Source organism: Rhodamnia argentea, chromosome 9 (assembly GCF_020921035.1).
Source record: "Rhodamnia argentea isolate NSW1041297 chromosome 9, ASM2092103v1, whole genome shotgun sequence".
In the NCBI taxonomy this organism is placed as follows: domain Eukaryota; kingdom Viridiplantae; phylum Streptophyta; class Magnoliopsida; order Myrtales; family Myrtaceae; genus Rhodamnia; species Rhodamnia argentea.
The window spans coordinates 17,372,222-17,384,721 of NC_063158.1; the positions used below are offsets into that span (position 1 = coordinate 17,372,222).

General features: G+C 42.5%; 1 protein-coding gene across 1 annotated transcript; it reads left to right on the plus strand.

The window, feature by feature from the left end:
* The first annotated feature begins 1,214 nt into the window (after positions 1-1,214).
* LOC115755571 ((+)-neomenthol dehydrogenase-like) lies at positions 1,215-4,103 on the plus strand. Its single transcript, XM_030695026.2, has 5 exons — positions 1,215-1,237; positions 1,352-1,601; positions 2,376-2,444; positions 3,158-3,328; positions 3,726-4,103. The coding sequence occupies exons 1-5, from the start codon at positions 1,215-1,217 to the stop codon at positions 4,101-4,103; spliced, it is 891 nt and encodes a 296-aa protein (XP_030550886.2).
* Positions 4,104-12,500: the final 8,397 nt, after the last annotated feature.

A 12,500-nucleotide genomic window follows, 5' to 3' on the forward strand; every position in this document is an offset into this window, starting at 1 on the left:
CGTGTTGGTACCAATTCAGTCCATTCGGCCAATTTTGAACAGAAATTGCTAACTTGGACATTACAGATGCCACGTATGATGACCGGTGCTAACGTGGACATTTTCTAATAATATTTTTTTAAAAATTACTTTTTAGTTATTTTTTCCTTTTTAGTTTTTGAAACTTTAGCTTGGCCAGCGAGGACATTGCCAGGTCTGGGCAAGGGTTACCTCACCTTGGGCCATTGCGGCCGTCGCCCATGGTCCAACAAGGACGCGATGGCCCGGGGCAGATCCGGCGAGGACTATGACCTTCGACTAGGGCCCAAGAGGGCAGGCCCGCCCTTGTCCGGGGTTGCCAGCGACCCCCGCCGGCCAAGCCAAAGTTTCAGAGGAAAAAAGGAAAAAAAAGAAACAATAATTAATAATACATATTTTAAAAAATATGCATGTCAGCATGAGCCGTCCTACATGGCACTGTTGGCGTCCATGTCAATGATTTTCGATCAAAATTGGTCGGATTGACTGAATTGATATCAATGCAAAAAGGTTTGGGACTAAATTGGTCTAATTGAAAGGTTTAGGACCTTTTTAGTACTTCTCCCCATTGATCTTTGACTCTGTGGCTCCATTTAATTTTGCTCGATTTAAAATTTTTGGACTCTCGGGGACTTTATCTTTGGTCGACATGCTGAACTATGCTGTTTCATTATGGCAACTCATCTGCTTTGCTCCGGTGGGGGATAATTACCAATTGCTTCCGGAAACCAATTTACGTGCTCAAATGAGTTATGCAAAGGATAATAACCGAAAGTTGGTGGCTTCCTCAAACTTCCTCAAACAATTCCTACTAAACTTAAGATGCATGAGATACCAAATTACCAGTTGCCAAGAAGATTGAAAAGAAACATCATTGTTCTATTGATTGCCTGCTGTGGTTCTAACTCAGGCAGGCTCTGATTGAGGGTGCTTCATAAGACGAGGTAGTCGACGTACTTTCAGGAGTCAATCTTTACTTCTTTTTTCCTGTGTCCCTCCCAATAACAAAACAAGAGAGGAAAAACATAATAAAAAGAAAGGTCTTGTCGTTACACTGCTTGTTTGATTCTCGATAATGATTCTCTAGCTCCAAGCCAAAGCTTCAACCTTGGCTCTTACCCGTCACGTAAAAATGAATATTTCCCTCTATGAAACACCAATTTATTGAGCCCATCTTCATTTCCAGTTCTTCATCCATGGCAGACGCAACTGAGAAGAGGCAATAAACCCATCATCACCTATAGATTTTTTTTTGCTTTGAATTCTTTCCAAATTTCGTTTTGCTCTGCGAAGTTTTTTTTTTCCCCCATTTATTTTGTTCTTCTATTTTCAGGTATGCAGTCGTTACAGGAGCCAACAAAGGGGTTGGGTTTGCAGTGTGCAAGCTCCTGGCTTCCAAAGGGATTGTGGTGGTATTGACTGCTAGAGATGAGAAGAGAGGACTTGAAGCTATTGACAAGCTGAAATTAGATCGTGATCTCTCTGATAATGTGATTTTCCACCAGCTCGATGTCTCTGATCCCGCCAGCGTTTCAGCTCTTGCTGACTTTGTGAAGCACAAATTCGGAAAGCTCGATATTCTGGTAAAACCCCGAAAGTCTGTCTTTATTTTGGGACCAACAAAGATGAGAGTGTTTATGTCCCCAAAAACCGCATGCATAGTTGGTGATGTGTGACAGATTATGGGATAATTAAAAAAAAAAAAAAGTCATGAATCTATTACAATTGTATCAATTCAGTCATAAATCTTTTTTTTTTTTGCCAATTCAATCTTAAATCTTTTTTGCATTTGTGCCAATTCAATCCATCCGGCTAGTTTTTCCGATCGGCGTTGACGTGAACCTATTTACATAATATTTTAACAATTTTTTAAAAAATTTATAATGTTTTTTCTTTAGTTTTTCTTTTTTCCTGGACTTAGGGCCGGCCGGTGAGGGCGTCACGGCCCCTCACCCAGAGCTGGTGAGGGTAGGCCGGCGACCCTCGCTGGCAATGGATAAGTCTGAACTTCCCTTGTCTATCTTAGGTGCACGACTTTAGTGGCGAGTGATAACTTTGATTGACTCGATACGGAATGGTGCCAATCTCCTGTGATTTATCATTTCTTCTTTTCTTGAATGGTTTCTAGTATATGTAGTTACAATCCGAGTACAAGTTGTCAAGTATGCATCGTTGCATTGATCTACCTTCTGTTGTGCAATATACTGTTTGATCTAGTGTGATGGTCCTCTTCGATTTCTGACTTTTTAGTATATTACGAGGGAAAATAATTTGTTGGGTCCCTTCTTACTCGTTTTGTGATGGCCCTTATTTTACCATTGCAAAAGAATATTGGCCTAAAAAAATCTATTTTCCAGGTGAACAATGCTGGTGTTGGCGGAGCCATTGTCGACGCTGATGCATTGAGAGCTTCCGGCATTGGAACGGTATGCTCTCAGTTTCTCTTACCATGGTGCTGCTCAAAAGGAAATCCAATTTGAACATTAATTGGCTTGGCCATTGGGGGCGCCAGTTGCTGCTTGAAGTTCATAGCAAAGAAGGCTCTATCATACCACTTGTTATACGAAACAAGCGATAGAACGTAATAATGAACAGAACAAGAAAATAGGTTGACCACTGTATTTACGTGTTTTTGATCAATGCGACCTATTCTACTGGAAAAAGGGCACAAGATTGCACTACAAATCAAACGATACAAGTTACTAATAGAGATTAAAGCACACTCGAGTCACTCAAACACTCAATATTTCCCAAATCTCAATTACATGTAATAACTCATACATTGTTTAGCCATCCATATTTCTTGCCAAATAATCTCTGAATCTCACTAAGAAATTGATAATTCTTTTTACAAGATCTCTTGGCTTCAAACGCTCTAGGCCTCTCTCATTAAAACCCACGAAGACAACGAACTGGTCGTAATTCCATCAAGAGTCCACTGTCATAAACCACAACTTATACTCAAGACTTGGATTTCTACTTTGTTTGGATTTCTTTCCTGTGCTCAAACCTAAAACATGATTCTAATGTCACTATGGTCTTTTTAGCTAACTTCTTCTATGAGATGGCCCAGTGGGCCCCCTAGGAATTAAAAATGCATTTTATGATAGTTCATAAGATTTTCTATTTGATGATGCAGAAGGAAGTCGATTGGAGTAAAATTTTGACGGAGACCTATGAATTGACTGAAGAGTGCCTGAACATTAACTATTATGGTGCCAAAAGGATGGTCGACGCATTCATTGGCCTCCTCCAACCATCAGACTTGCCCACGATTGTCAATGTTTCCTCGTCGATGGGGAAGCTAGAGGTAAGAAGTATCAAAGTTTATAATTTCAAAGGTACTTCTCAGTAGCGTAGGAATGGAAAATTTACTCTCGAGCTCTCGAATTTGATGCAAAGCGTCATTTCTGCAAGAGAACACTACAATGAGACGGATCAAGCTTAAGCCAGACTTGTTTGCTTGATATAGGTCTCGCGAGAGTTGGATATCGCATTTAAAAAGCAATAGAGATTTCTCACAGTGCTTTCAATAGCATGAATGAATTCTCTCAGATCCCTTTTTGCTGTTAAACACAAGTGAAATGTGTTCCGTGAATTCATTGCTTTCATGTTAATCTTCCATTATTAAACCATCGAAATGCCGTTCCATAGTTGTATCGTTGCCAGTGAATAACATTTCGATCATCTTGTAACCTTGTGATTAGAATTTACCGGAGGGCTTGGCTAGAGAAGTATTTAGCAATGCCGAAAGCCTCACAGAAGGAAAAGTGGACGAGGTATTAAAGGAGTTTCTAAACAATTTTCAACAAGGTTCTCTAAGGACCAAAGGCTGGCCTGTTGATGTATGTGCCTATAGAGTCTCTAAAATGGCCTTGAACGCGTACACAAGGATTATAGCAGCAAAGCACCCCACGTTCCGTATAAATTGCATCTGTCCCGGATTTGTCAAGACGGATATAAATTGCAACACCGGCGTCTTGACTCCCGAGGAAGGTGCGGAGGGTCCCGTGAGTCTCGCCTTGTTGCCCAATGGCGGTCCATCTGGTCGATTCTTTCAAGGGACAAAAGAGGCTACATTTTGATAGAAGGTGTTCGATTGTTCGATGAGGCAATGTAGAGATTTGGACTCTGTCGTCTGGGTGTGAGATTTAGAACACCGGAATAGCTAATGCAAAGATTCTGTGACGTTGGTGTATATTCATATGACTCCTTTGGCGTGAGCTCTATGAATTGAGATCTGGAATAATGAACTGCTTTGCTGGTGCTGGGCTTGGGCTGATCAAGGGTTCCAACTCAGTACAACTCACCAAACATTATAATTTCAGTCTCATTAATTCCCTTAATGAAGAGTGATTAGTATCATTTGTCATCACTTTTTAGCCTAATTTTCGTTTTATCGGCTACAAAATAGACACTATATATGACGGTCAGGTTCTTCTCTTCTATTGGATGATTCTGCCTGGAATGTTGGTAGCAAAGTTGGACGCTAGTTGGTAAGAGTTACTTCAGAAACAAAATAAGGAAAGTAAAAAATTCACGTGGACTAACCCAAGAAAAATTCAAACAAATACCGATTACCAAGAAAAAATTGGCTTTGCCTAAGAAAAAAGAGGCACAGAAAATCAACTGCTAGCTTTGCTTCCCTAAGTTTGCGGGTATGAAATATTCTGTAATATATAGAGAAATGAACTTTATATTAGACACAGGGTCAAGTGAACATATGGCTTGCCCTGGTATTATTTTGGGAATTATTTGTAAGCTGCTAAAAAACTTAAGATGGCAATTCACAGATCACCATGGCTAGTACATAGAACGTTGTACAGCTAAAGAAAAGAGTTAGTGTACTTGATTTCGAATCCATCTTTCTTAAGGTAGTATTACGACGATCCGAGCTTGAGTTATTCTCCTATATTATCCTTCGTATGACTGGTTGGATGAGTTGCCCCTTACTATTCTCTTGTTTCCTTATGTGAGGCAATTTCTAAATCGTTAACGTTAGAGGAGAGACTTGAGCGCTATTTATAGAATTTTCAACTGAGCTTTCTCATCACAAGCCGGGGGCTCAACTCAGCCCATACTATTCGGTTTCATATTGGACTGGTTAAGAATTCTTATATCTTACATTATTAGACCCACCCCATAAACAATAAATTAATTCCGTAGAATGGTAAATTGCAATTTCAATTGTATAAGCCTACATTAGGAAAACTTTTACAATATTCACCAAATTAAGCCCGAGAAAAGACAATCACCAAATGAAAGTTCATTCCGTTGGAGCTCATTGGAATCAAATAGCCCCAAATTGCTCTTCCTTTTCAAGCCCAAAATTCATCTTCTTTATCTGATTTTGCACATGCGTGGAGAGAGAGAGACTTTGAAAATCGACGGAATTACAATCAAAGAAGCTTTTTCCATTGACTTGAAATTTAATTTTTAGGTCGTGACAAGGACATGAAATCTTTCGCCACCTGAAAAGCCTCCTTCATCTCCTTCTCTTCATTCCTCTACATTGGCTGCATTTTCATCATACGCAACTGATGGAACTTACCCCGGCGTTTAGCTTTGGCAAGTGGAACTACCAATAGCTGAATCTCTTTCTGGATGGCAAGGTCTTCAATATGGGTGACATATACCGTGAAAGAGTGGCGAACTTTCTCTTGCTTCCAGTTAAAGAGCTCGGCTTGGGTGGAAGCATCCCTATCAGTTAACGCCAAAATGCTGTAATTGGTCGTAATTGGATTTAAACGGGTCCAAACTAACGACCAATTTGGCTGTGAGTTCTTCGCAGAAGGCAGTGAAGTCAGGTATTCGTGTAAAGGTAGGATCGCTAATGTTAATCATGCCGACTAACTCTCTAACTCGAAGTTCAACTTTGACGTAGGAAATGATAGATGTAAAGTCAACATGGGTAAGGGTGAGAATCTCTTGCCATATGGTCTTCGCGGTATTCTTTATCAGGACTTCAGTGACGCCCTGGAAATTAGACCCTCTGTTTAGAGACCGAAATTCAATAAAAATGATTATTATTGAATTTCCGTTGTTATAAAATTTTGGATCGTAAAGAATTAAGGGAAGAATTTTGGACGGTTCTCGATTTATTGATTGGTTTAGATTAGAATTCGAAAATCTTAGTCGTTGCGATTTAGGATTTTAAATCCTCGCGCCCAAGCCTAATTCCGACCGAGTCCGATCTGTGAAAAGATTAAAATTTCTTTCTATCAATTGAGCCAAATGTTCAACCAATCATTTTTTTACTTGAGATTCAATAAGACCTTCAAATATTAATACACAAAAAAAAGGCTTAATAGTGATGGGACACCACTTGTCCCATCACTACCAAACCATCAACTCCCTCTCTCACATCACTCTTCTCTCTCTCCCCCTCTTTCCCGCCGGTCCTCTCTCCCCCACCCCCACGTGCTCTCTCTCTCTCTCTTCCCTTCTGCGTGCGACCAAATGCCCCCCCCCACGTGACTTCTTCTTCTTTTTTTTCTTCTTCTTCTTCTGCTGTGCGACCCCCATCTCTGACGCCTTCTGTTGCTGCTGGTTCACCGACCCACAGCCCTCTCTCTCTCTTCCCGTCTGTCATGCGACCAGACGCCCACCCCCCCCACGTGACTTCTTCTTCTTCTTCTTCTTCTATTGTGCGACCCCCATCTCTAAGGCCTTCTGTTGCTGCTGCTTCGCCGACCCACAGCCACCATAGCTCCGCCTTCACTCTCCAGCCCGTCCGCCTCCGCCGGTCTGCATCGTTGTCGTCCGCCCACACCAGCCACCCATAACCCATCCGAGCTCCAGCTGTGCCACAACCAGCCCCGATCGAACCCCCAGTTCAGCCCCGATGCCGTGTCCAGCTCATCCAGTGGCCGGCTCCACACGCCCCAGCCGAGATTCCTCTTGGGGGTCGCCATTGCACCACCGAAGCCGTGAGCCAACGCGGCATGTTCACGCCGTGCTCCGGCCCTGACAACCACCTTAGCTGGCCAGCTGCATCTCACTCAGCCGAGTTTGTCACCGGAAACACCCTAAAACCCGAGACCCACCCAAGCCTCAATCGAGACCCTCCACCCGTGAGCCCGACTAGAGGCCAAACCCCGCGACGACCCCGAACCGAAACCGTCATCCCCGTTTTTCCTCCAATCCATGAGCCTCCGCTGTCCCACTACCGACAGCGTCACCGCGAGCCCGAGCCGCCGTACCCCCACCGTGAGCCGTCGAGACCCCATCGTCGTCCCGAGCACGCGCCGCCGAAATTACTTTTCTGTGAACAGTACCGGCAGTGAACAATACCGGCCCGTGAAAAGTACCCGGCCTCAAAATAGAAACTTGGAATCCCAACCCGGTTCAAAAGTCTCGTACTCAACTCGACACCGACCGCTAGTTTTTAATTGTGACCTAAACCCCAATTAGGACGCTAACTACATTTAGTTAGTGTAATTGGTGTAATTAGCCTAAAAGGGTGTTTAGGTAGCTTAATCGTGGTTGGTTTAAATAGAGACTGGGTTTAAGTTAAATGGCCAAAATTAATTAATTTAGTTTGCTAGTCGGGTTGTCTACGGCTATTTGGCGATTAATTGGATTGAATGTTTGGGCAGTAATTTTTGGTGTGTATTTGCGAGCGAGCAATAGGATAGAGCCGAGTGGACGCTTGATTGTTGGTTGGATTGGACTTTCGATAGTTGAGTTATAAATATGGATTAACTTTTATCGTCAGATTATTAAAATATGTTTGGCTAATTGTCCCGATTGAGTGTCCGGATGCTTAGTTTTGCGTGTTGAATGTTATAAGTAAAAATTATGGGTGTTAGTCCCATGTTTTCGGATGCAAAGTTTGGTGGATAATCGGTGCATTCATGTGAATCGAGTGAAATCAAATTGCATATTTTAGCATGAAAACAACATGGTGCCGAATCCTTGATCATGACCGTATGAGCATCCGGCTAAGTGTAAAGATAAGAATTTGACTGGTTGTTGTTGGATACGTTTCAATGATCATGTAATGGTTGTCCTTTACAAGATCATGTCGTATCGATTGAAATTACATGACTTGTCAGATGCACGTCAATCCGTGTCGTCGGGTTGATCAGATGCCGGTCGCAACTTATGACGGACCGACGCTCCTTTTGGAATGCCTGTTATGTCGTGCCGTGTCGATCGGAATTACACTAGCATAGTAGTCATGTCGATCGGAATTACAATGGCATAGTAGTCACCATCGCCGTAGTAATTAGACGATGCTTGATCTCCCCGATAAAGCACCAATTTTCTAGTGTGCTAGGCACCAAGTGTCTAGTGTGTCGGGCCATATGGCCTCATTTGTTAATAATTGGACTTCGTATGATGTCATGTGCATGCAAATTGATGTGATGTCTTGCCGGTTGTTTGTCGGTTGTGGCTGTTGATTTGGGGTCGAACATAGCATTATGCATGTTGAAGGCTCGGTAAGGTTGCATGTGGGTGGAGTATATACTTGATGCTTACGTAAATGCTTGGTAGAATGCCCTGAACGAATCAACGCCCTTAGCCAAGATTAGGCGTTGACTCATTGAGAGAAATTTATCACCCCGTCGTTTAACCATTTCGAGTCCCAAGTGATGGAGCCCATGATGATAGGGCATGGTTCTCAGAGTAATTTTTGGCAGTATATGAGGGTTTAACCTTACCTGACTATGTTTTTTTTTTTTTGAGGTCTTAGCGAGCCGCCCCGACGCATGGGGTTTTTTTATGTCTCTCGCACCTCCGTAGGGTTAAAACTCATCTACTTTGGCTTTATGAATGAAATTGTCTTTGTGAAATGATCGTGGTGATTTTCCCGCTATACTATCCTATTGATCTTGTTTATTTGGGAGAGTTGCATGTTCGGCATGTGCCATAGGTTCGTAGGTCGATAGTGTACCAGTAGAGTACCAACTGTCTAGTGTACCGATCCATGTGGCCTCACTTATTAATAATTGGACTTCGTGTGGTGTCCTATGCATGCAAATTGATGCGATGTCTTGCCAGTTGTTTTTCGGTTGTGGCTATTGATTTGGGGTCAAATAGAGCATTATGCATGGTGGAAGATTGGTAAGGTTGCATGTGGGTGAATTATATACTTGATGCTTTTGTGATTGCTTGGTAGAATGCTCCGAGCGAGTCAATGCCCTAGCCAAGATTAGGCGTTAACTTACTAAGATTTATTTCTCACGCCATCGTTTAACCATTTCAGGTCCCAAGTGATGGAGACCGTGATGATAGGGCATGATTGTCAAAGTAGTTTTTGGGAGTATGTGAGGGTTTAACCTTACCCGATCATGTTTCTTTTTTAGGTCTTAGCGAGCCGCCCCGAAGAATTGGGTTGTTTATGTCTTCTGTAGTTCCGTTGGGTTAAAACTCATCTACTTTAGCTTTATGAATGAAATTATCTTTGTGAAATGACTGGTGATTTTTCTGCTATACTATCTTGCTAATCTTGTTTGTTTGGGAGAGTTGCACGTTCCGCATGCACCATAGGTTCATAGGTTGATAATGTACCTGAGACGCTATCCTTCGTGACCTGCGGCGAATTGGTAAGATTGTCGCGTGCCCGGGGATCGGGGCGTGATAGCCTCTACATGGGTAGGCGTCGTCAACACAGGCATAGGGGCAATAATAGCCTGCCACTTCCTGAAAGAACCCATTTCTACCTTGGTGAATGGAGATTCAGGCTCTTCAACTGGCTCGGTAGTGTTCTGGAGCAATAAGGAGGGTTGGTTGGAACTCGGCCTACGCAAGACAAATATGAGGACAAGTGGCTGGATTCACAATGAACCAATGGCTTAGAACTTACATGTTCGGGAGCTTATGTTGGATCCTTATCGGCAGCAGGTTGGGTCTCTAGAATAAGGAGTTCTTTACCCGACCACTAGTGCAGCTGATCAGGTTGTTCTTCATGTCGGTCACATCTTTATAGTTAGTTGGGACCTCTACGAGAGAATCAACATCTATGGATAAGCTAAGTTAGTTCAAGTACAGATGAAACCCATCGTGAAGCGAGAGGAAAATAGGTTATCTACTGCTGGCAGCGGGGGTAACAGAATTCTCGACATTCGCAATCTCAAAAGCTATCGGTAGGGCTTCGTGATGGGGTTCCTCAACAATCCGATCAAGAGAGACTTTTGGTCAATCATTCAGGAAGATAACGGCTTACATCAAGCCAGCTGATAGTTGGCAAGGGCAAACGAACAATTGTTGGAGTCGATTTCCACTTCGAGGAGGCCAAACTAATTTCTTTCGTCTAGGCTTGCCAGAGATCTCTACAGGAGGGTTATCTGCGCAATTTGCATCTACAAGATGTATATGGAACATGTTGAATAAATCAAAAGAACCAATAAGGAATATAATACCAGGTAAAAGACATGGTAGCTAATTACCTAGCGGTGTCTTCCTTTTCGTTGTTCTGCAAGGGCTAGATGGGGAGGTGACATTGGGATTTTTGGCTTTCGATGAGAAAGTATTTTCGATTAGAATCTTGTTCAGTAAAAAGGAGTTTCTTCCTTGAACTCGATGGCCTGGTATTTTGACCACCAGCTAGAAAGTCCATGGTAATCCCAAGAACAGGCTTAAACGGAGAAATGAAGCATTTTTGAAGAATTTTGTTCGAGATTTGAGAGCAGCATTCGAAGGGATCACATGTCTCAGTAGCAATATACTTATTTTACTTCCTAAAGGGGTACTTCATTGAATACAAAATAAGTAGGGAAATACCCTGTATGAGCACAATATTGAGGAGAGTAGATTTCTAGGCCTGGTTTGAACTTAACTTTAATTGAGAGTCCAAGGGAGTGATAAACAGGTAACAACACTGAGAGCCAAAATCTGTCCGTGACTGATGAGAAGGCAAATAAGTTAGAAAATTCAGGAAGCCTAAGGGGGTAGAAACTACCGAGGGCATTGGACAACTGTAAAACTAGCCGAAGAAGTGCTTACAATTTGAAGTGCCGGTAGGAACAAGATTCGATTTATAGCATACCATACTGACTCCTCGAGAATCCAGAAATTAAGGTTGGGCCTTGTCCCTAGAGGGAAGATGAATCTTCTTCTCTGAGAACAAGAAAGGGAAATAGAGCTTCGCCTAGGCTTGGAGGATCTAGAAAGGGCTATAGAAGGTGCCAGATGTTTTCTCTCGCATGGATAAGGAGGGATAGTCTAATCCTCTATAAAGGGCAACTAAGGTAAATCGTCCAAGAGCGAAATGTTTTCCGTGGGTCAACTGATAGGCTAGATGGGCTAAGTCTTTATAGATTTGTAGAGCCGGGTAAAGAAGAACATATTTTGTGAGTTAGATTAAGACGAACGCAGTATCTTTGGTACGAGAAACCTCACCCGAATCATAACTAAAACAAGTGATGAAAGTCCCATAAGAGTACTCTTTGAAAGAAAATGAGAAAGGATACCCAGTTAGTTCGCTAAGGCAAGGGTCTTCACCCTAGGGATTGAGCCCAGTTATGGAAAATATGTCGAGAAGGGTAACAGTCATAGGACCCGAGCGAAAGAAGAAACAGTTGGTGGATGGAGACCAAAAACTGGTAAGACCACCTAATAGTCTAAGCCTCCAATCAAAGCAGCAAAACTCAAGAGATTTGTCAATCCCAGTGTCTCTCCAAATTCTCTCTTTTTGAGACGTGATTCTAATGTATCATTGAAAGAAATTGGGGTCAAACGAAGGAAAGGACCTGAAGTGCTGCGATAATGACCACAGTGATTCGATGAACCTGTAGTGTTAGAAAGGCAACTTCTCATCCATTTGACCGGGAAAGCAACATTGAACGGGTAAAGTTATGTCTGGTTTAACAACGTAGGGACCTAGCATGGCGCATTTGGGGGTCAGACTTCTTGAAGTTGAGTAGAGAACCGGCCGTGACGCCTTTGCCTTCACCGTTCAGTGGGGCTTCGTACTGAGAGACGTACGTGGAAGGCGAGAGAGTTTATTTATCTTTCCCTACCACAGTAATGGATTTATGCTTTCAAGGTGAAGAGCAGAATAAAATCGTATCTTGGAAGACGATTTGGGGATAAGAAAAGGGGCGTGAGATCCTAAGAGAGGATATCAAACCGTCCAGAGTTATTAATGATGAAATACAGGGGAACGAGACATACGTCATACAAGAAGACAAAAAGTCTGTCAGAAAGAGGCGGTAAGTGAGATCGTGCATATTTCAAACTGATTGGCTTATCGATGGATTCAAAAGAATTAATATTAATTCTTTTGAAACGGGGCATATGTTGACACTGAAAATTGACCTGGGCTTCAGATAGTCATAAAATCCATAGGAGTAGTGTGTAATTTAAAGGCCTAGAATGTAAAACACATTGGTAGACAACAAACTAGTGTAATCGACGCTTGACTAAATGAAACATTGGTGACACCACAAGATCGGTATGTTACACCAATAGATAAGCAGAGTAGGTAAGTCCGTAGTTCAAACCATCCAAAGGATAAAAAGAGCAATTACCGAAGA

What these genes read in the sequence shown, in the direction of transcription:
- LOC115755571 (XM_030695026.2), top strand. Translation starts at nt 1,215, where the DNA reads ATGGCAGACGCAACTGAGAAGAG. An exon ending in TCGGAAAGCTCGATATTCTG is followed by an intron (nt 1,602 to 2,375) that starts GTAAAACCCCGA and finishes TCTATTTTCCAG; the next exon opens with GTGAACAATGCTGGTGTTGG. An exon ending in GAGCTTCCGGCATTGGAACG is followed by an intron (nt 2,445 to 3,157) that starts GTATGCTCTCAG and finishes TTGATGATGCAG; the next exon opens with AAGGAAGTCGATTGGAGTAA.